The sequence below is a fragment of the Daucus carota genome, chromosome 3, assembly GCF_001625215.2.
Source record: "Daucus carota subsp. sativus chromosome 3, DH1 v3.0, whole genome shotgun sequence".
NCBI lineage: Eukaryota > Viridiplantae > Streptophyta > Magnoliopsida > Apiales > Apiaceae > Daucus > Daucus carota.
This window is the reverse complement of record NC_030383.2, coordinates 35,488,166-35,511,050: the sequence shown is the minus strand read 5'-3', so window position 1 is coordinate 35,511,050 and position 22,885 is coordinate 35,488,166. Positions and strand designations below refer to the sequence as shown.

General features: G+C 36.6%; 1 protein-coding gene across 1 annotated transcript; it reads right to left on the bottom strand.

The window, feature by feature from the left end:
* Positions 1-803: 803 nt before the first annotated feature.
* LOC135151139 (uncharacterized) lies at positions 804-5,801 on the bottom strand. The gene is made up of 4 exons (XM_064088748.1): positions 5,089-5,801; positions 4,906-5,008; positions 1,274-1,411; positions 804-1,184 (listed from the first exon to the last, which is right to left on the bottom strand). The coding sequence occupies exons 1-3, from the start codon at positions 5,709-5,711 to the stop codon at positions 1,274-1,276; spliced, it is 864 nt and encodes a 287-aa protein (XP_063944818.1). The 5' UTR covers positions 5,712-5,801; the 3' UTR covers positions 804-1,184.
* Between the last annotated feature and the right edge of the window lie 17,084 nt (positions 5,802-22,885).

Sequence of the window (22,885 nt, the reverse complement as noted above, 5' to 3'; positions counted from 1 at the left end):
AGGTTTCGATCGAAACAGCTTCTTGGCCTCCTCAGATACAGGGGAGAAAGAGGGCAAAAGCCCCGCTTTCACCGGAGTTCGGCGAGTCATATCCAAGATAAGAGGATCGACGGATTCAAGAATCTCTAAATCATCATCCAAAGACTCAAGATTGTGCGAAGAAGAGTGGGGAACATAAGTAGGAGACAAAGGTGTTAAATCATCATATACAGTATCACCAAGAGCCTCGGTTTCCGAGAAAGAAGAAGAAGAGGGACGCAGCTTTGAACAAGACATGACAAAAAGATCAGAAAAAACAAGAAGAAGAAAATTACCTAGAAAAGTACAAGTGATAGCCTTGAGGAAGCGTGTCTCGATAATGAACAAACACGGAGCTTTAAATCACAGAAGGTTGAGCGGCACAAGTAATCCCAAGAGGCGCCAGTTCCCAAGACAAGTTCAAAGAAAAAAAGCACATATATCCGATTAATAAAAGGGCAAAAACCAACGGACCAAAGACCCTGGGCTCGTCTAAAGACCAGCCTCAACTGGGGGGGTGGACTAAATGTTGGGCCATAACCCAGGAGAAGAAAGGCCCGCCAGAAGGCCCACAAACAGCAAAGCCCAGTAAACCTAGCACGTGAGTAGCACACGTAATAACCAGTATATATAGAAAGTAGAGGCACCTGTAATAGGGGTTGGAAAATAGAAGAGTGAAAGAATATATATACATTATGGTTGTAAGTACCAACAATTATCTGCATCATCTACTATAGCTTTTCCCTGCATATAAGTGCATAATACAAAAATTCAGTACTCTAAGAACATGCATGTGTCAAAGTCTTTTTTGCAACTATACCGCTAGCATAATATGTACACGTAAATAATAAGTCACACAGATTGTACCTTGTTATTTGGCCCATTTCTCTTGTACAGGTCATTGAACACTTCAATAATGACATGAATCAGGTCACGCTGAGTCTGCTCAGTGAGAGGGTGATCCTGAGGTAATTGTCCATCACTGTCTAATAGATCTTGTGCTAGCAAACGAACATCTTCAGGACTGAGCTCGAACTCCTCTGGATGCTCACGGGCACGTGCAACAGTCCTATCCACAGCACGCATAAAAAGATCATCACAAAGGCGTTCCATGGTAGACCGACTACTGCCTCCCTCACCAACCCTTCGTGTATTACGTGTGGTACCTATATAAAAGTATAACTCAGTATATGTATTAAACATGTACAACTCTATAGAAAATATGATGTAATCCAGTTGACAAATAAATTTATACCTAAGATATCACAAGCTCGAAGTCGTGAATACCCAAGAATTCGGTCTTCTGTACACCCCCAACTGCTTTTACCCACAACTCCAAACTAGTCTTTGTAGGATCAATGTTTTTGTCTGCGCATATCTTTGTATAGCGATCCTATACATGCAACAATATCACTATATCCTGTTAATTACAAAATAAAGCATGCACCTAATACCTGATGAGTTAAAAACAGAAATTTTAAAATTTGTCCTTATAAGTGGCAATTTTAGGCGTTAAAGCTCAAAAAAATTATAAGAAAAATCCAAATCGGCTAGAACTTCGATTTTTTCCTGGTTTCTTGACATGATCATATATATCTATATATTGATAAGCAACATGTACTAGCAATTAAATCGGAGGAAGCACAGAAATTTAAAAGATTAGTACTTGTAAGTAGCTAAAATGAACAAAAATGGTCGAAAAGAACACTAAAAATGAAAATTTCTCTAGAACTCACTTCTTTTTGTTATTATTTGACTTGATCACTTCTGGATGTATTAAGGAGTATGTACAAGGATTAAAATTGATTCCAAAACAGAGAGTTTAAAATTTTATACTTGAAAATAGTAAATTAGACAATAATGGTCGAAAAATATCCTAAAAACAACAAATTGCCTAGAACCTAGATTTCTTTGTTGTTTCTTTGATTGATCACATCCAGATTTATTTAAGTAACTTGTACGAGCATTCAAATTGTTTCCATAACAGAGATTTTATAAGTTCATACTTGTTAGTGGCTAAACTAGGCAAAATACTCGAAAAACACACTAAAAAGGATCAAATAGCCGAGAACTATTTTTTATTGCAAATTTTTGACTTGTTCAGCACCAAATACATTTAAGGAACGTGTACTAGCAATTAAATTGGAGGAAGAACAGAAAGTTATAAGATTGCTACTTTTAAGTAGCTAAACTACACAAAAATGGTCAAAAAGAACACTAAAAAATGAAAATTTGTCTAGAACTCACTTCTTTTTATTATTTTTTGACTTGATCACTTCTGGATGTATTTAAGGAGTATGTACAAGGATTAAAATTGATTCCAAAACAGAGAGTTTAAAATTTTATACTTGAAAATAGTAAATTAGACAATAATGGTCGAAAAATATCCTAAAAACAACAAATTGCCTAGAACCTAGATTCCTTTGTTGTTTCTTTGATTGATCACATCCAGATTTATTTAAGTAACTTGTATGAGCATTCAAATTGTTTCCATAACAGAGATTTTATAAGTTCATACTTGTTAGTGGCTAAACTAGGCAAAATACTCGAAAAACACACTAAAAAGGATCAAATAGCCGAGAACTATTTTTTATTGCAAATTTTTGACTTGTTCAGCACCAAATACATTTAAGGAACATGTACTAGCAATTAAATTGGAGGAAGAACAGAAAGTTATAAGATTGCTACTTTTAAGTAGCTAAACTACACAAAAATGGTCAAAAAGAACACTAAAAAATGAAAATTTGTCTAGAACTCACTTCTTTTTATTATTTTTTGACTTGGTCACTTCTGGATGTATTTAAGGAGTATGTACAAGGATTAAAATTGGTTCCAAAACAGAGAGTTTGAAATTTTGTACTTGAAAGTAGTAAATAAGGCAATAATGATCCAAAAATATCCTAAAAACAACAAATGGCCTTGAACCAAGATTTATTTGCTGTTTCATGACTTGATCACATCTAGATATAGTTAAGTAACGTACCATAATTTTCTTGGCCTCTGGGGAGATCAAAGTATTCTTCCCACGCAGTGTATGCAACTCTTTAAAGTGCTCTAATAGTGGAGGTTCTTTCTGATGTTTGTTAATGTAGGCCTGTACAGAGATCAAGTATAAACGTTGAATACAATTATAATAAGATACCATATTATATACAAAATTACTTAATACAGAAAGGCATCCATAAATACCCATCTACGTCGCTAAAAAGAGTAAGATCCTGAAGTATGAGGGATTCCGACTTTTCCTCGACAACCCTTAGCAGCAACAGATCTCCTAACAAACTGATCACTCCTCCACCACTGACAGAATTTTCTCCAAACTCCCTCACCCAAATAAGCAGGCCTGTAGTCCTCGTATCGACCCCCATTTTCTTTAATCTTCTTCTCAGCCCTGGTTTTTTCACAATTAATGATCTTGCGCACATTATTGCGCATGTGATGCATAATAGAGTCACGAGCATTCTCCTGAGTAGCGTACTTAGGATCATAAGTAAAGTAATGCTGCAAAAGAAAATGAGTGGAATATGGAAAACATTATTGCTGGTACATAAATTACATATACAGTACATACTTTATATACATATTCTATTAATTTGCTGCCATGTACAATACATGTAAACTCACCCCAAAGTCAGTAAGAACAAGATTCCAACATCCAGGATGCATCCTGTCCATATCCGTCATCGATACAACATCATCTGGCCAGTACCTGCGCATGATTGCTAGTAGTGTGCGAGACGCCACGCCAGACTCTATTCTGAAATTAACAATTTGAGTGTCTAAGTTGTACATGACAAAAAAAATTTACAAGATACGGTATTACAGATGCAAGCACTTTTCATAAATTTAGAATTAAACTAATTAAGAATTTTTTAGCAAACATTTGTATTGTCTGCAAAGCTTGATGATTACCATTTTAAAAGTTCTAAAAAAGATCATAAAGCAATAACATGACATCTAATATCTCATAAATAATAACAACATTAGGTTGAGGTAACACCTAAAAAATTTATTACTTCAGTTTAAAATATTTTATTCAAGGCAGGCTATAGATGTTACAACCAATTCAACTATTCAAGTCCTGCCTCCTTAACAAAACCAGTATAGTAACCTTTGTCCCTACGCTTCTAAAATATCGGTGCATGATAAATACCGGACAGGCTCGCCAATGTAAGTCAAAGCATTTTATCAGATACTAGCTTATAGCACTATACAAGAACAGAATAATAACCAACATCTTTAATATGCTTACTCATTATTTGCTATCCTGTTGACGATCGGAGCAGATGGTAGATTGCCAAATAAGCCGGCTGAATAACCACGTCCTCTGTGTATATTAGGGAGGACAACCTGTCGCTCCTCGTTATTGCCAACTTGCTCTTCCTGATTACTGTTGCTCTGTTCCTCCGGGTTATTGTTGCATTGCTCGTCCTGCTCCTAGCTATGATCATCACCCCAGCTGCATCATTATCGTCATCCATAAGGTCTTCAATGGGATCTTCAGCATATCCACGACCTCCACGACGGCCTCCACCACTACCTCCATTGCTCCTGTCCCTTCCTCTGGCAGGGTCATCGTTTCCGTCACGTCCTACCTGCCCGACATGACCACCACCACGTCCAGCTCGGCCACCACCACGGCCATCAACAACTCTAAGTCCCGCCATCATGAATATCACACTACGTAAAAGAACAAACAATTATCATAACTATTTACTATGAAAATTTATAATTCTTTTAGTCGGAAAAAGCCATATATACTTATGTAAGTGACACCCATACAATAATATATATATAATCATAGATCATACAAGAATATATCCATATATTTGTAAACAGATCTGGTATAAATTACCCAGTGTGTACAAAAATAGAACAGAAATGTACCTTCTGTTCCAGCCATATAAGGAGTTCATTCTTGAGCAATATATCCATCTCAGCATCACTTAATAATAAAGGAGTTCGACTACGTACCTCATTTTCAAAGATCCTAAAAATTTGCAACATTTAGCATGTTTCATAATTAAAGAACATAGAAATGAATTTTGACAAAATAATTTGAACACTTACGTAATATATGGTGATACCTCAGGCATGTTGGTTAGCACATAATGGGCTGCAACTTTCAGTGAATTCTCATCCAAACAATAACTAGTGAATGCACCTTTGAGCTTTACTGGATATGTAAAAGCCTCCAAACTTTCTGGATTGCGAGTGCTATCTTCTACTACCTCATTACGTCCCAACATGTTATGATGTGTTTGGACTGAAGACTGAAAGTACATAGAACAGAAATGTGCAAGTTCTTCATGTGTGTACCGTTCAGCAATGGAACCTTCAACATGTGCTTTGTTCCCCACTTTCTGCTTCATTCTACGTTGCAATCTTTCAGCCGGATACATCCACCTTTTGTGGACAGGCCCGGCAAGTCTACATTCCTCAACTAGATGAATAAGAAGATGCTCCATTGGATCAAATAAACTTGGAGGAAATATAGTCTCTAAAGTGCAAACTATGCCCGCAATGTTTTTTTGCATTTTCACCAAATCAGATACAAGTAACTCCTTCGAGCACAATCCCTTAAAAAAATTAGACAGGTCACAAAGTACCTTGTGGACATCATCCGGAAGAAGTTCTCGGAAAGCAGAAGGCAACAACTTTTGCATAAATACGTGACAATCATGTGACTTCATCCCTTGGAACTTCAATTTTGCTACCTTGCAACACCTTGCAATATTTGAAGAACAACCATCCGGCAATTTCAATTGACTAACCCAATCACATAGGAGTTTGAGCTGCTCTCGAGTAAGGGTGTATTTAGCCCGAGGTTTACGAGTGCCATTTAGCCACAACTCTGGCATCATGTTAATTGCTTTCAAATCCTTTCTTGCATTTATGGTATCCTTTGATTTTGAACCATTTATCACAGTCTGAAAAAAATTTTCAAAAACATTCTTCTCTGTGTGCATCACATCGATACAATGACGGAGACGTAATGTATCCCAATATGGCAAATCAAAGAAACTGGTGACATGTGTCCAATTATGTGTAACCCCGTATCCATCTGCCCTTTCTTTGCTGTGAGGCTTCCCCGGTGGTGGAAAATTTAACTCTGCAAACTTTCTCCGTACAACAAAACCTGTTGGACGACGTGGGCGTCTATTTAGGAACCCCTTGTGCAATCCATAGAAACTGCTCTTCCTGCTATGAGGTAACTGTTTAGCTTTGACTTTTCCCATGCAAACATGACAAGCTAGCTTCCCCTTGGTTGACCACCCACTAACCATGGCTAAACCCGGATAGTCTGAGATGGTCCATAACAAGCCGCCCTTAACATAAAATTGGTCTGCGTTGAAGCATCATAGGTCTCTACACCAATCTGCCATAACTGTATCAACTCATCAATTAAAGGCCTGAGATAGAAGTTAAGATTCTTGCCAGGATCATTTGGCCCAGGTACCAGTAGTGTCATGAACATGTATGGATCCTTCATGCACATAGAAGGAGGAAGATTATACACAAAAATTACAACTGGCCAAACTGAATAAATGCTCGAAGTAGCATTATTATAAGGGGGAAATCCATCTGTTGCAAGGCCAAGCCTGACATTGCGAATCTCTTGTGCAAAATCAGGATGATTTTGGTCAAATTCTTTCCATTCCTCCCCATCTGCCGGGTGAGTAAGAACCCCTTCAGTGACCACTCGGTTCTTGTACCATTTCATGTGCTCAGCAGTATGCGAAGACATATACAACCGCTGTAGACGCTTTGTGAGTGAAAAATATCTCAAAATCTTTCTTGGGATAGTGTTACTCCCACCCTCTTTGGCAACTTTGTATCGACTAACTCCATAATATTTGCAATATGAACTATCTTAACCATCTTTTTGATGTCTTGGTACTTCAATGGAAGTGTGTGCTCTTCGGGCAGCACTTCAGCAATAAGACTTAGCAACTCATCAAATCCTCTATCACTGCAATTATGACGACTTTTAAAGTGCAATAGTCTCATGACAAATGTGAGCTTGGTGAATTTGGTATTTCCCGGATATATAGAAGCATCGAGATTGTGTAAATTATTGTAAAATGTACTTGCTTCAGAGTTCGGCTCCTCGGGGCCACTTTGATCTTGTACACCAAAAGCATCCCTCAACATTTCATATTGATCAAACACATCTTCATGATCGACATCCATTTGTTGATTTCTTGACCCACTTGTTTCGCCGTGAAAATGCCATACAGTGTAACTCTCAAGAAAACCGGTGGCAAACAAGTCAAATTCGACATCCTCAATGCTCTTGAAGTGCATATTTTTACATGTTTTACATGGACAACTAATTTCACCATTTGCTTGCTTGCAACTCTTTTGTGCAAATGCTAAAAAAATTTTGACACCTTCACAATATTCATCGGTCCAACCATATCCACCGGGATTAGTTCTTCGCTTGATCTAACTACGATCATTTGACATCTACAATATGACATGGATTATATACTTATGTAAGAATCACTATTTAATTCATAAAAAATAGTTTTACACCAAATAAAAGCAAAAATCATCATCTACTTTTATAAGAATGATAAATCTGCAAATAATAATGCTAATCCTAACAAAAATTACACATATCTTAGAGATTCATACTTTCTCATAAATGTACCCATATATAAACCTAAAGAGAGATACATACATATATATATACTTAATAAAACATAAATTCCACACTAATAAAATGAAATATGGACTAAAAAATAATACTCACATTGATTCAGGATATGTTATGGTCGGAGCTCATCAACTTTGAAAAAGGAGAGAAAATGGAATGAAGGAACAAATTTGAAAAAAGAAGACAGAAGCTTGAAATGCAAGAGGAATATAAGTCAGGCGGTCCTTTTGACGGACAATCCGTCCAAAGATACTTACAAGAATATTATATCCGTTTTTGTTGGTGAGTGTATTAATAGCATTAGGTGAGCTTTTGACAGCAATCTCAACTTCGTCAGAAGAATGGACCTTTTGACTGAAGGTCAACATGCTGTCAAAATTATTGGATGGCAATAGAATATTTTTAATTCTTAAACTTCTGGAGCTTTTGACGATGTTACAGAATCCGTCATTTGTTCCTAACATTAGACGGACTGTCAACGGGCAGTCAAAAGTATTGCTTGTTTCAGAATTATGATATGTCAAGCGCCAAAAAAAATGAATATAATATATATCTTTGGACGGATGTCCTTGAGCCGTCTAAAGTTGTCCGTCATAAGGTCGGGTCCGTCAAATGGTTTGGTTCCAGCTCAATCCGTCAAAAGAAGGCCGTCAAAAAAAGCAGGATGTGTTGTAGTGTATATAATTATATTTGTACATATACAAATATATAAGTGCACACATATATAAAATGTCACTTCCTGATATGGCTTTCTGTGGAAGCTTTGACATATGGCATTTGAGCAGTAAGCTTTGGCATAGCTGGCATTTGGCTTGACTTGGCTTTGGAACAAATGACTTGATATGACTGGATCAATTCTTCGATCGATAAATACTTTGCAAAGCTCCGTACGTGCTGACGCTTAGTGCACTGGTCTGGTTCACAAGCGACTAACACTGAAGTTAAACATTGTACCGTCTTTGTCAGCAAACATTGATCAGTCGGTTCCGGGTTAGTTTATGCTTCAGTTTGTTGATTATAAATAACCAACCAAGATATAGACATATCTTGCTTCAGGGGTTGCACTGAAATCTTTCGAGTACTTGGACAACATCTTCATTGCTTCCACAATCTTGAATACTTCAATCTTTATTCTTCACTGAGGCATGAACATATTAATGAACTTCTTCCAGTGAACTTATTCCTTCAAGACTGTAGATGGCTTCTTCAACCTTTGTCTTCGTATCTTCCGATTCCGGTGCGGGCGTAGTGTTATTTACTTGTCCTGTTCTATTGTTGAGTTATCATCCCTATGTAACAGATAGGGTTGTCTTTACATTTAGAGTTACAATCTCCCCCTATTTGTTTGTTAATCATAACAAACAAATCCTCTAGAGGATAACTCACCTAACACTAGAAAAAGTAAAGTCCTGGACTAGTAAATAATGCTACAAAGTTTCTGGATCATATAATACATTTCCAGATTTCATGAATAGAAATAACAGATGTGCATATCACCTTGATTTCTCTGGTTCTTGCTTACCTGCCAGATAATCCTCATAGTCTGTCTTGAAGAGAATTCAAAACATTCCATTATGTAAAGAACAATCAGCAGCTTCATTGAATTCTTCAGTGGTAATGAATAAGTTCCTGTCTACCACTTACTTGAAGAATAGATGTATCACCTTATACTTCTCCTCCCGTTACCTTGATCGGGTTCCCCTTAGTTATAAGTAGCTATCTTCCTTAGATGAAAGATCAATCCTCCTCCTTAGTTGAAAGATAAATCTCCCCTCAGTAGTACACCACTAAAGAGTAGTTTACTCCCCCTTAGTTGTAGACAGCAGAAGAAAGCTAACTTACTTTTTCTTCCCTCTTTCATATATTCTCCCCCTAAATATATTCTCCCCCTTAGTTGTGGAATCCTCCGAGGATATGTGGTATCAAATAGGTCAAGGAACGTGTACAATACTTCCTGTACCAAAAGATAATCTCCCCATAGAGAACTAAACAACGCTAAAGCTGGGGTCGAAGAAAGAGTTCAGAAGAAGGGTTTACTTTGATTGGGTTGGTCCCTATGCTGAAAGAATAGGTTCCAAACGGAAAAGTAAGGAATAAAACTGACATTCCAGTAACAACATCCACTTTGTCTTTAGGTATAAATTTGGTAATTAGTGGGTGTCTCACTAAAATGTTCTGCAGGTGTATCACTCAACACTCAATTTTCTCTCGGTTTTTGGGTAAGGGTGTCACTCACGAGTTCTGTAAGTGTATCCCTCCACACAAATACTGAGCTTCCAAAATGCTGAGTACCTGCAAGGAAATCACCTTAGCCACCCTTAAAGGGGGTCACCGGTGGTGCAATGGGAGTTCGTAATTCCCAGTCCCTGCAGACTCATCAGATAAATCCGAATCATGGTCCACAAGTTGCCAACCACTAAGTGGCTTATCCAATTAAGGATCCAGAGTTGTTTGCTCTGGGAGGTTAGACAAAGGCTTAATTATGGCAAAGGCCTAAGTCCTCCTCAATGTCTGTGAAGACACTTGATTCAAGAGAATCATCAACCATAAGTTCACACCGTGAAATGGAATGAACCGTAGTTGCTTCCGTCAATTCTTCCAACAACATGTGAGTTTTCGATACCAAATAGTATTATATGTACCTCACAAGTGTTTCACTCTTCTCAGTATCCTATGTGTTTAGACTCACTCATGCTCACATATTTCGCATTCGGATATCTCACTGGTTCATCTCAGAATCTCACCAAGTGTTTAACTCTCAATGTTTGGCTCACAGTGTTTCTCTCAGCACTCAAAGTATGGTCTTCTGTACCTGCATGAGAAAATCACCATAGCCACTTCAAGAGAGGTCACTGGCGGTGCAATGGGGTTTCGTAAATCCCCGATCCTCAACCGACTCATCAATAAATTGACTCATTGTCAGAGAGTTGCCGATCTCCTATAAATAGGAAATCCATTCCGATTGGATCCAGATCTGTTCTTATCTGGGGAGGGAGACGAGAATCCTGAAGATTTGGCAATTGAGATCCTCGTTTCCTCCTTACACCTGTAAAGGCATCAACCATCTTATCTACCGTAAAATGGTAAATGAAGAAATTGCTTCTAGAACAAAACCTTTAACCTTGCTGTGCACTATCTTGTATTGTGTCCATAAGATTTTTGTTTAGGCTCTTCATCAGAGTGATTACTGACTCAATACAAGATGCTCTAGCTGACGAGCGAATTTCAATGGACTCATCCTGTTGAGAGAATGATTCCAGAGACTGTTTTATTGCCTTTTCAGCTCTATATTCTTTTGGGAGAATACAAATGAGCAACAGTTACCTCAATTTTGAAAACACCTTTTCTCCTTGAGAGGTAGAGCTGTGGGTACACTATCCCTCACATCCTTATTTGCTGCAACGAGTACAGTTTCTCCCTCATTGACTTTTTGTTTGAAAAGTTCCTTATTACTCCAGGGGAAAGTTGGGATGTGTTTTGAATTTGGTTTTATAGTCTGGGATAAAGATTGTTGGTTTTCAACCTTATGACTATTTAGGAAAGCCAAGAGGCTGATAAAGTTCCGAAGAACAGAATGAGATATAAATGCACTTTAGAAAATCTATGATTTTGAATGAAAGCAATTGCATTTAATCTTTTGAGAAAAATGAATCAGTTGTGATTGTAAAATGATTTTTATAAAGAATGACAATCACAACCGATGAAAGAATCGAAGTTTTCCATTAAAAACTGGTTTGAGTACGAGAGTCTGAATCTATGCATAAAAGGTTTAACGAACTTGTCTTTGAAAAAGACACAGACTCCTGTTTCTCACTACAATTTAAAAAGAAAACAAGAGAATTTATGCGCTACAGTGTATTAAGCATTCGCCACACTAATTAGTGAAAAGGCCTCATACTAGCACATCGCCAAAACAGACGCTGCAAGTGACAAAGATCACCAAGTACACAAATACAAGATAATCAATGTCTCGTCCTATGACGCTACATGTATAGATGCAAAATATTCTAAGAAATATTTATGAAATAGAGTAGTGGATACCAATTGTTGAAATCAATTGATAAGAAAATTTCTTTGAAGAAACTCACCACTCCAGAACATAAATATGAGACAGAATAAAGATTTTGTTGTCTCCCTTGTACTCAGAATATTAAACACCTAAAATATATTAGCACTAGTGGTTTTAAGAAATATGCAACAATATTTCATCAGTGCCAATACATCACAATCAATTCACAAATAAAACATCAATAAAGCATCAAGAAAAGATACCAATCAAATATTTCAAAGATGAATTAATCATGCTTCAATTATTCTATCAAAGTCAATCATGAGCAGTGGCGCCAAAAACTTGATGTGTAAATTTATATCTGCCGCAAGTGCACGGTGCCTGTTGTAAACAGAGACTAGCAAGTACGGGTCGAATCCACAGGGAGACAAGTTTCAAGAATCTTAATCCGATTATCACAAATTGTTTCACAAGACAAACGAATATTTAAGATTTTATACTAACTAAATAATGCAATATGAAGATGATTTATATCAATTAACTAAAGTCTAGGACAATTCAGGTTCACCATGCTTACACCAAAATAGCTATTCATATAATAATTCAACAAGTCATGTAATTAGAGCAATTGTTAATCTCTCTCAAGCATTAACACTCTCGGGAATCCATTGATACTCTCGCACTCAATTTCAGTCCCGCTAATCTTATGTGTGCCTCTAGTAAGTACATCTCTCGATCTTGTACTCCTATTTGCATACAATCAACCTATGATATTGGCCAATTACACAGATCAAACATCAAGACATATAGACTAGAATTACACATTACCCATTAAACCATTAATGAAAATAAAGCATTATAATGGTGCAAACATGGCTCCCCTTCTGTCCTAGAATGGAACTACTCACACATACTAGCGACTAAAGCAACAAAAGTAATAAAGAGAGCCATATAAAACATTAACAAGTAAACAAGAGATGATCAAGAAATACCTCAAAGCTTCTATTAATGGAGAAAATAATGTCTAGAACAACGTATGAAGAGAAGAGAAGAAAAACCTAACCCTCTGTAAAAATAGCGTAAGTAACTAATGTCTATTCTAATAGTAATCTTCTCATCATAAAATCTGATCCTCTTTCTATAATAAAAGTCTTTCTAATATTTTAAATCAATATACAAAATAGAACTCCAAAACCAACAAGGATTCTCTCTCAAAGTTCGCAGCTTTCTTTTCTGCTCTGTTTTCGGGCTTTTCCAGTTGGACTTTGCTTACTGGACCACTTCTAAATAAAAGGAAATTCCAAGAGCTTCGCGTGGGCTGTAAGATCATCCAAATCCGACATCCAGAACTCAAGTTATGGGCCAAACAGTGCAGAAATCGGGTAGAACCCAATTAATCCGAATTTTAATAGAAATTAGCTCCAAAATAGCTAATTTATCTCCAAATCCTTCTCAGCTTGGAATTCTTTATTTCCTACAACAAAACATTAAAATATATTAAATAAATATCCAAATCAGTGCAAAATATAATTAAATATGAGAATAAAATCATATAGAATATATATAAAAATATATTCTATCAATAGGCATATAATTGTCATGGATCATAATTTAACTAAGATAAAATAATAATTACCTACGCAATATCATACAATTATCAGATCATCTTATAACAACTAAAATCATGACAATCATACAAAGATATACGCAAGCCCGAGGGAAAGTTGAAGAAAAGTTCACAAGTCCTATACATGTAAGCATTGAGTACAAGTAAACTCACACAACTCCTCGCAGAAAATATTAACAATTAATATTAGTGATCTACATATAAGCATGCAAAACATCACTAACACTAAAAGTATCACAACTATATGCAGTTAGATATGAAATAAAATATCAATTAATAAAACATCAAATATCTAGCACAAATAGTTATGCTTCAAGTATAGACACTAATATAAATGGATTCAGCCTAAAGAGAATCTAAGTAACTCCACAAATACTAGTATATCATGACTAAATTCTAACTAGATTCTAACCACATACCAATTACTGATACAAGTCACAATTCTAGAAACAAATAAGTCATGCTTCAGATTATATACCAATATGAATGAATTCAACCTAGAAGATAATCCTAAGTCTTTTCACAAATACAAAAATATCACGACTAGATTATGACCAAGTTCTCTACTAGATATTAATTGTTGAAGAGGTATAGATCAAGAAAAATAACATAATTAAGTCATGCTTCATGTCATCCCTAATTATTTAAATCATGAACAAATAAGTCACTTAATTGTCATGCAACACAATTTAAATAATTGAAATAACAAACACTCATGCTAAAACATATAATCACCATCTAAGCATATAACATATTATCATGGCAATCATATATAATGGCAAAAATCACGAGGTACTGGATTTTAAATAAATTCACAAGTCCTATGTATAGACAATTTAATACTCATGAATTTATTTAAGAAATACGATAGACATGCTCATGAAAGAAGTAATACCTTATAGAAAATATAGTATGTGATCTACTTGCAGTTAAGTAAAGTGATAAGTTGAATACCTCTGAGACTTGACATTTCAGTTGATGTACCTTTCTTGTACTGATCAAGTCCAGTGGTTGTTGGCATAAGTCTTGACATGTCTAGAATCTTCCAAAATGCGCATATTCAAAAGATCCTTGACTTCCTTTTATTGCCATCATTCTCTAGACTAGCTAGTAGACCATAAAGAATTGCAACTTTCCAACAAACTCATCATATCACTAATCTGCATTCACTTAGCAATTATCTTGCACAAGTGACGTTAGTCCACATATAATATAATCATGGTATCACAGCACATATAATTATATTGTGTGTGCCTTGTATCATGAGAGGTAATAATTTGGATACCAAATATGACTCTAGCAAACAGATATTAAAATAATATGCTAGTCAGAAATCATACCATGTCTGTGACGATCATCAGGTGTTGGATAGCAACTCATAGAGAGCTGGTGAAGAAATAGCATAAAAATTCCGTTGGATATGCAACTGCAAAGTCCTTGAAATGTTGTATGAAGCTTCATCTTCTAGCTCACTGTGATATCCTGAACCCGAGTCTCGTCAATGGTGCTTCAGTTCAATCATGAAGGTCGTTGAGTTCCCTATAGAGTTCTGAACTTGAAGATTCTATTTCTATCATCTTCATAACCTTCTCCTTTGAAGTAACTCTAAGCAACCAAATTTGGCTTGTCCCTCGTAACAGAGCCAAAATTATCCAGTTGGAATCTGAATACCCGACAAGTATTAAGTATTGAATTGTCTTTAGGTCAGGGTATCAGAATCCGCACAATCTGCTTTACAACTTGATTGAGATCGTATTGTTGTGCAATCACTCAATCTGGATCCCTTTAAGAGCTTCTGAATCTTCCTTAAGTTTCACTTCAGATTGAAACCCAAAGAAATAACATCCTTTCATAATATCTCTCCTAGTCTTCGCTTCACCATTCGAAACATTTAAGAACTAGACCCCGGGAATGATATTGGCTTCAAACCCTTTGTCTAAGCAGATGCGTTCTTGATCCTTGCAAAGAGATTCTGCCAAATGCTCCCCCTAAGTTGTTGCTGGGATCCACCAAATGCTCCCCCTAAGCTGTTGCTGGGATCTCCTTACTAATCCTTATCCTTGCAAAGAGATTCTGCTTGGATCTGAATTATTATTAAACCAATACTATAACCTTAAACAGCTTGGAGCAAAATGTCGTTCAATGTCCTGTTTTAGACTTACAATCACCTTCAATTGATTAATCACAGTCACCCTGTAGACTGTAGACTCCATAGAGTAGCCGAGGAAAATATTCTTTGATCTTCGAATGCAGGACTTGAAAAGAGGCATTTTCCTCCAAACACATACCAAGAGTTAGTGCTTGCTTCTGATTGGCCACTGACAAGAATGGTGTCTTTCTGGATTTATTAATGATCAGGGTTCATTTTGATCAACCTTCATCTGTGACGTCTTGTCTTTTGAACACATACGAACAACACGAAAGAATCTAGAGTAGTCAATGATCATCGCAAAAAGATATCTGAATTTGTTGTAGACATGACATTAACTGATCCGTAGAAATCCATACGTATCAACTGAAGCGGCTCAGTAATGTTGATCATATCTTTGCTTCTGTGCGATGCTCCTTCGACTTCCCTATCATGACATAACTCATATCCTTCATCCAATTTGAATTCCAGATGAGGTAGTCCTCTCACCAATTCTCTTCTTACGAATAGAAAGAGCCCCTTGTTTTGACATACAAGTGTGAGAGCTTCATGTTCCATAGCGAACACTCATCCGATGAAGCTTTACTATCGAAATAGATCACTCCATCTTCAGTTGAAGTTCCATATTAGCTACGAGCAGATTCACATCTTTCCTGATTTGAGATAAAACACTACTCCATGAACTGACATAATGTCCTTTGTCAGAGAACCGTCTGATACTAGGAATGTGTGTTTTGACTTCTTGCAAGAAAGATATGCTTCCATGATGACATTCCAGGAAAATAGGCATGTCCCGCAAGAGAATCTTTGTTGTCATCTTTCAAAGATTATTGACGGAACTGCTCACATGATTACATTTGCTAACAGGGTACTTTTGGTGATTCATATGATTTCAGCTACTCAGCAAACAGAGTGCACCAAAAATCATATGGAATATATGTAACCTGCAATCACAAATGGAAAGAGTTCTATGGTCCCCAATCATAACTGGGTCCAGATGGATTAGAGATTTTTCTTTAACAATGGTAACAATAGAAGCAACCTTAACATGCTAATTCTTATCTAGACATTGCCCTAATGTGATTCTCAAACATGCTTTTCTAAAATCAATGCAAGTACAAAGACATGCATTCATGACATGAAAATAAGCAGAGATGATGTTGAATACACATGGCAAACAATCAAAGATAAGGCAATAGCAAGACAGGCAGTTATGCAATTCAGAAGATTCAGTACTCTCTATTTAAACCAATTAACACAAGTGTAACAGGTCGAAAGTAGAATTACAGATATTCAATAATCTCCTAAAAGCATAATGATCATAGACAAATTAATAATCACATTATCAATTCATACTAATCCCACTCTATTGTTATATGGCATTATACTATCTCTATTACCTAAGTCAGTTTTAGATCTCACATGAAGTTCTAAAAGTTCTACTGACACAAGGTAGACATTCCATCATAGAACAAATAATTCCTTAACAAACAATTCAGATAAATAAGCAAGTCTAATTGTACTAGGGAATCTGAAACAAAATGTTTTAACAAAGTTATACATGCTAGGATCATAACCCCTAAAACTAAGAGTCGTGTTCCAAAGGAAAGCTTCTAATCTCACCATTGCAAATAATCAAATCCTAAATATTCATACACATGTTAAAAATCTGCTAAAGACACATGCACAAGAGTATCATCAATCCTAGTTACCAGAATAGTCATCTAGCATACTAGTTTAACATTATCTACTGTGATGCTATCATGCTTGTGCTTGTGTGTTAAACAATTCTACTCAGATATTTATAACATGCTTTGAATATAATGAGATAAGTATTGCAGAGTTAGAAAGGATTCATACCTGAGATGTGCAAAGTGAATCATCTTCAGAGAATGCTTGGATAGCCAGATAACCATAATCATCCTTGTGACGGACCCAACTTAATAACCGACTAAAGCATGCATAAACGATAAATAAACTAGAATTATAGAGTTATGAAATATTAGAACTAAAATCTAAATCCACAATCCCCGGATCACCAGGAATGAGTATGAACAACATCTAAAGTTATTACAATCCCAAATAGAAATCCAAATTAAGTCTAAGTCATACTACAGTTTTTAAATCCCAAAAACTTAAAAGAAATTAACTAGGGAACTACGAGTTCCCAACCTGTCCCATCATACGGCGGAAAGCAATCCCGTTGCCTGAGGTGGTCTTACGAGCGGTCTGCTTGAATCGGGCCATTCTCGGGTTTCACTGAAGGGTTATAACAACAACAATATATATGAGCAAAAAGCTCAGCAAGTGAAAGCAGTAAATAAAACAGTTCACAATATGCAATATAATCAAGTGCAAAAACAGCAATAGATATCACAAGGTATAAACACAAGTAAAGGTGTAATGTGGGATAAATTTATTGGAATTGGAAACACACAGCGCTACGAGCATTGAGGGGTGATCAGCCCACACCAAGCTCCGAACCACATAAAGTGATTCAACCAGGGAGGATCCTCGGCACACATTGGCCATAAACAGACATCAGGCTCCCCGCTACTGATGCTGCAATAATTGACTGGCGCCTCAGTCGTAATAAATTATTATCCAATTCCTTTTAAGGTCATTTCAAATCAAATCATTTTCAAGAAAAGGGTCTTGATCAAAGACAAGTTATAAGCAAGGGTGTTTTCAAAATATAAGTGATCTTTCAAAAGTAAAGGATGTTATTAAGATCGGGGTTCCAAATGAGATAATTCAGGTTAATGTGGGGTATCAAGTTCTCATTATTCATCAAGGACTATTGGAGTATAATCATGTGGTTGTAAGGTGATATTACATGAAAAAGGTAATTCAAGTGTTAAGGGTATTATTGGAATCCAAAGTCATGATCACAAGGGTGACAAGGAAATTCAGTCCTAAGTAAACAGTAATTCAACGTTCACAGGGTATACAATTACAAAGCAAGTATAAAGGAAGAGTTTCACTTGCCTGGATAAAGCTTACTGCACTCTTGTATAGATGCTTCTAGGGGTTCCTTGCCTGGCCTCCTACTTGCACCTATAATTAATAGTATCCTCGTCACTAACTACCCTTTCGCGTATAAATGTATATACATATATATATAAATAAATATATATACATATATATTAAATATACACTTAAACTTAATTAAAACAAGTAGCATGATCATCAAGTAATACACATAGCAAGTAAGGCATGGCATTTTGTTACTTAACTTATATTACTTAATAATCTCTAATTATTCCTAAGTCAATTAAGCATTTAATCAAGTAGCACATAAGGTCTAAGACCAATACCTCCTAACCATATTCTACTGACCTCAAATAACAAATTAATAGTAAGGCACACTTGTGCCCCACTACCCAAGACTTACAAGTGAAGTGCAACCTAAGTGACTCACTAGTATGCTTACCTTGGCGACACTTGTGTGCCTTGGTAAAAGAATGCATCTACACTAAGTGAATTGACTTAAACTAACTTGCACTCTCTAATATGACTTAAAACTAACTCATGAACTCCATATGAGGTCAAGGCCTCACTGATGACACACTAAAATGCAATGCACCCTAAGTTGGTACTAGAATGTGACTCCCTGTGTGACACTTGTGTTCTTTAGTGGAAATGAGGCATCTCCACTTAAGGGTATTGACTCCAAACCAATTTATAAAGGTTGACACAACATTAAACTAATGTTATGAAGTGGTGTGACTCAAAGGCATTGCCTATATGGGTCCTTAAAAACTAGTGAACCAAAGTGACCATTCTGCCTTGGCAGTTTGGCACCTCTTGGGGGTTTTGGCAAAAACAAGTGTTTCCACTATGTGCCTTGGTGAAATTGTGACTCTACTGGATACTTAAGACTTAAATCTAAGTTGTGCACTTGGAATGACACTAAGGCCTTGCTCAGGCCTCCTTGGGCCTCTAAACAAAGTTGGCACAGAGCACCCTGCTCTGCTGTGGGGACTGCCATGAACTTACTCACTTGTCACTCACTAAACTCACTCAATACCCCAATCCAATGACTCAAATAGCTTCCTAATACTTCCCTAAGTTCATCTAAATCAAGGCCCCATGAGGGCCTCCTCATTGACAAGGTGTTTAACATACAAAAGTGCAATTGACCCAAATGTGCCCTGTTCTGGGGTGTACCCTGAAATGTGTGTGTGCATCTATGTAAATGATGGTTTTTATGACTCTTATGGCTACTGGAGACTTGTATACATCAAGTCCCAACTCCAGGAGACTTGGGCCTATGAGGGCCTAAGCATGACACCTCCATTTCACTAGTTTTCTAAGGTGTAAAAATCTGCCATGGTGTGTGTGTGACTCCTTCCACCTTAACACCCTCCAAAACTCCATATACCAACAAACCAAGCCACAAATACTACCCTACAATATACATATACCTACTGACTAGCTACTCCAAGCAAGATATCACAAAATCCAACCTCATATAAGCATAAAACCGAGGCATTTGTAGAGCAAAAACAGAGCAGAATTTCAGGAGCAGTTTTTAAGCACTTTCCAAGCCAATGCACATACATACAAGTTTATTAATCATCAAAACTAAACATAATACATCAAGACACCATCTACATTATCATTTTATGGCAAAAACCGAAACATGCATTGATCAAAAACCAAGTTAAAAGCTCCAAATCATCACATATAACACCCATTCGAATATCATGGCCTAAGATCACTAGTTTCACATGGTTCTTGTATAAATCATAACATGCAAGGTCTAAAACTTTTTTAAAACACATTGTAAAGGATCAAAACTTCTTGAAACCATAACAAAACATCACACAATTTCGAATTTAAGGTCATGAAAAGAACCCATTTCCTTCGGCTCCCTTGAGGGTCATTGCCGAAGGTGATGAAGCAAGTGTATTTCGGCTAAATGGAGGTATAACCTCCACCAAAATCACATCAAGCTCATCATCTAGGAACCCCTGAAATGGTGACTCTAAGTCCATAAGAACTAAAGCCCCATTCCGGTTCCAAATGACACATGCAAGCTAAGTCTAACCTTGAGAGAGAAGATACAAGTGTGGGTGATGAAGATCTTGGCAAGACAAGCTTGATTCTTGAAGAAGATGAAGAAATCGGCAATGGAGGAGGGTTTAGAGAGAGAGAGCCGAGAGGAGAGGTGAGGGAGAGAGAAGAGAGAGATGAGAGAAGTGGGTTTGATTTTAGTTGGTGTGTATGAATGAGTGAAGTGTGGAAGTATGTAATATTTTGTTCTCTTGTGTTTTGACTTGACCAACTAGTGGTAGTGGAATGTAGAAATGACTAGCTTGTCCTCTCTTCAAGTGTTGGTGGAAAATGCATGCAAGGGTAATGTAGACATTTGATAATTAATAAAAGTGTGATTAAAAAGATATTAAAAGAATGAGTTTTAGTAAATAAAGTACAAATCGATAAATCATGAAATTAATATCACAAATAATATGAGATTTTAGAAGTTTAATAAAATAGTTTTCTCAAATTTTGGACAAGAAATGAATTTTAAAAGAAATATTACAAGTAGAGCTCTAATAGTCACATTTCACATAAATATAAAACACGAATATAATACACGTAAAACCTCGAGAAGAATATATACAATGAAACGCTATTTTACAAGTTAAAGTTTATCGGCTACTCGCAATTTATCAAATATCACTAAATCGCATATATCTCAACTATTATTTAATCGGGTAACGGCAACGAACACATTTATTAATGTAAAGTCAAAACCGTCGCAACTAGTAATATTATTTAATCGCGTAGCGAGAATTATTCGCCAAAAGTCATATAAGTACATTATAACGACATACGAAAGTCATGTAACGATAAACGAGTCAAATTCACATAGTTTGGCAATTAAAACACGAAATTTAATATATCACCAAAATGAAATACTGTAATGTATATAAGTCAAATATTACAGGCGTTACATCCTTCCCCCCTTAAAAGGATTCTGACCCCAGAATCTAAATAAACAAATGAGGATACTTATCTAACATATCACTTTCTAATTCCCACGTTGATTCTTCAACTTTGGGATTCCTCCACAAAATTCTAACTAAAGGAACTGTCTTATTCCTTAACACCTTATCCTTTCTATCTAGAATGCTAACCGGTTGCTCGATATAAGACAAATCGGGCTCCATCTCAACTGGTTCATTCTCTATAATGCACTTGGTGTCGGGGTTGAACTTCTTAAGCAATGAGACATGGAAAACATTGTGAACGTGCTGCATTTGAGGCGGTAAGGCTAGTTCGTACGCCACTTTCCCAATTCTGCTTAAAATCTCAAAAGGACCAATAAATCTTGGACTCAATTTCCCTTTCTTTCCGAATCTGGCTATTCCTTTCCAAGGTGACACTTTTAGCAAAACGGCTTCTCCAATTTCGAACTCAACATCTTTTCTGTGCGGGTCAGCATACTTTCATTGTCTATCTTGAGCTGCAATCAATCTATTCCGAATCACTTCTACTGCTTCTTTCGTTTGCTGGATCAATTCTGGACCAATTACTTTTCTTTCTCCAACTTCATCCCAATATATCGGGGATCTACACTTCCTTCCATAAAGAGCTTCGTACGGGGGCATTCCAATGCTGGCATGATAACTGTTATTATACGAAAACTCAACCAAAGGCAAATGCTCGTCCCAATTTCCTTTGAAGTCCAAAGCACAAGACCTCAACATGTCTTCGATAGTTTGAATTGTACGCTCGCTTTGTCCGTCCGTTTGTGGATGATAGGCAGTACTCATCTTGAGTCGGGTTCCCAAATGTTCTTGAAATTGCTTCCAAAATCTCGAGTTAAAACGAGGGTCTCGATCTGACACAATAGATACTGGAACTCCATGACGAGTAACAATCTCTTTCAAATACATGTGAATTAGCTTGTCCATTGAGAATCTCTCGTTAATTGGCAGAAAATGAGCCGACTTGGTCAACCGATCAATTATTACCCAAATAGCATCATGATTAGATTTCGTCCTTGGCAATCCAACTATAAAGTCCATTGCAATGTGCTCCCACTTCCATTCTGGTATCTCCAACGGCTGTATTAATCCACTTGGCTTCTGATGTTCAGCTTTTACTCTTTGACAAGTGTAGCATTTACTGATCCATTGAGCAATTTCCTTCTTCATATCTGGCCACCAAAAGTTTTGCTTCAAATCTTGGTACATTTTTGTGCTTCCGGGGTGAATAGAAAACTCTGAATTGTGAGCATCCTTCAAGATCTCATTTTTCAATTCCTCCACGTTTGGTATCCAAATTCTTGATGAAAACCTCAAGATTCCTTGGTTGTCTTTCTGTGTACAGATTTCTTCTCCGGTCAACTCATTCATCTTTTCGTTCATTACTTCTTCTTGGCACTTCTTAATCTTCTCCATCAAT

Bases quoted from the DNA above. Each gene is read 5' to 3' on its own strand.
- LOC135151139 (XM_064088748.1), bottom strand. From the start codon at position 5,711: ATGAAGTCACATGATTGTCACGTATTTATGCAAAAGTTGTTGCCTTCT. The intron at 5,009-5,088 runs GTAAGTGTTCAA...GCAAATTTTTAG, and splicing joins GAGGTATCACCATATATTAC to GATCTTTGAAAATGAGGTAC. The intron at 1,412-4,905 runs GTACATTTCTGT...TTGCATGTATAG, and splicing joins TTATATGGCTGGAACAGAAG to GATCGCTATACAAAGATATG.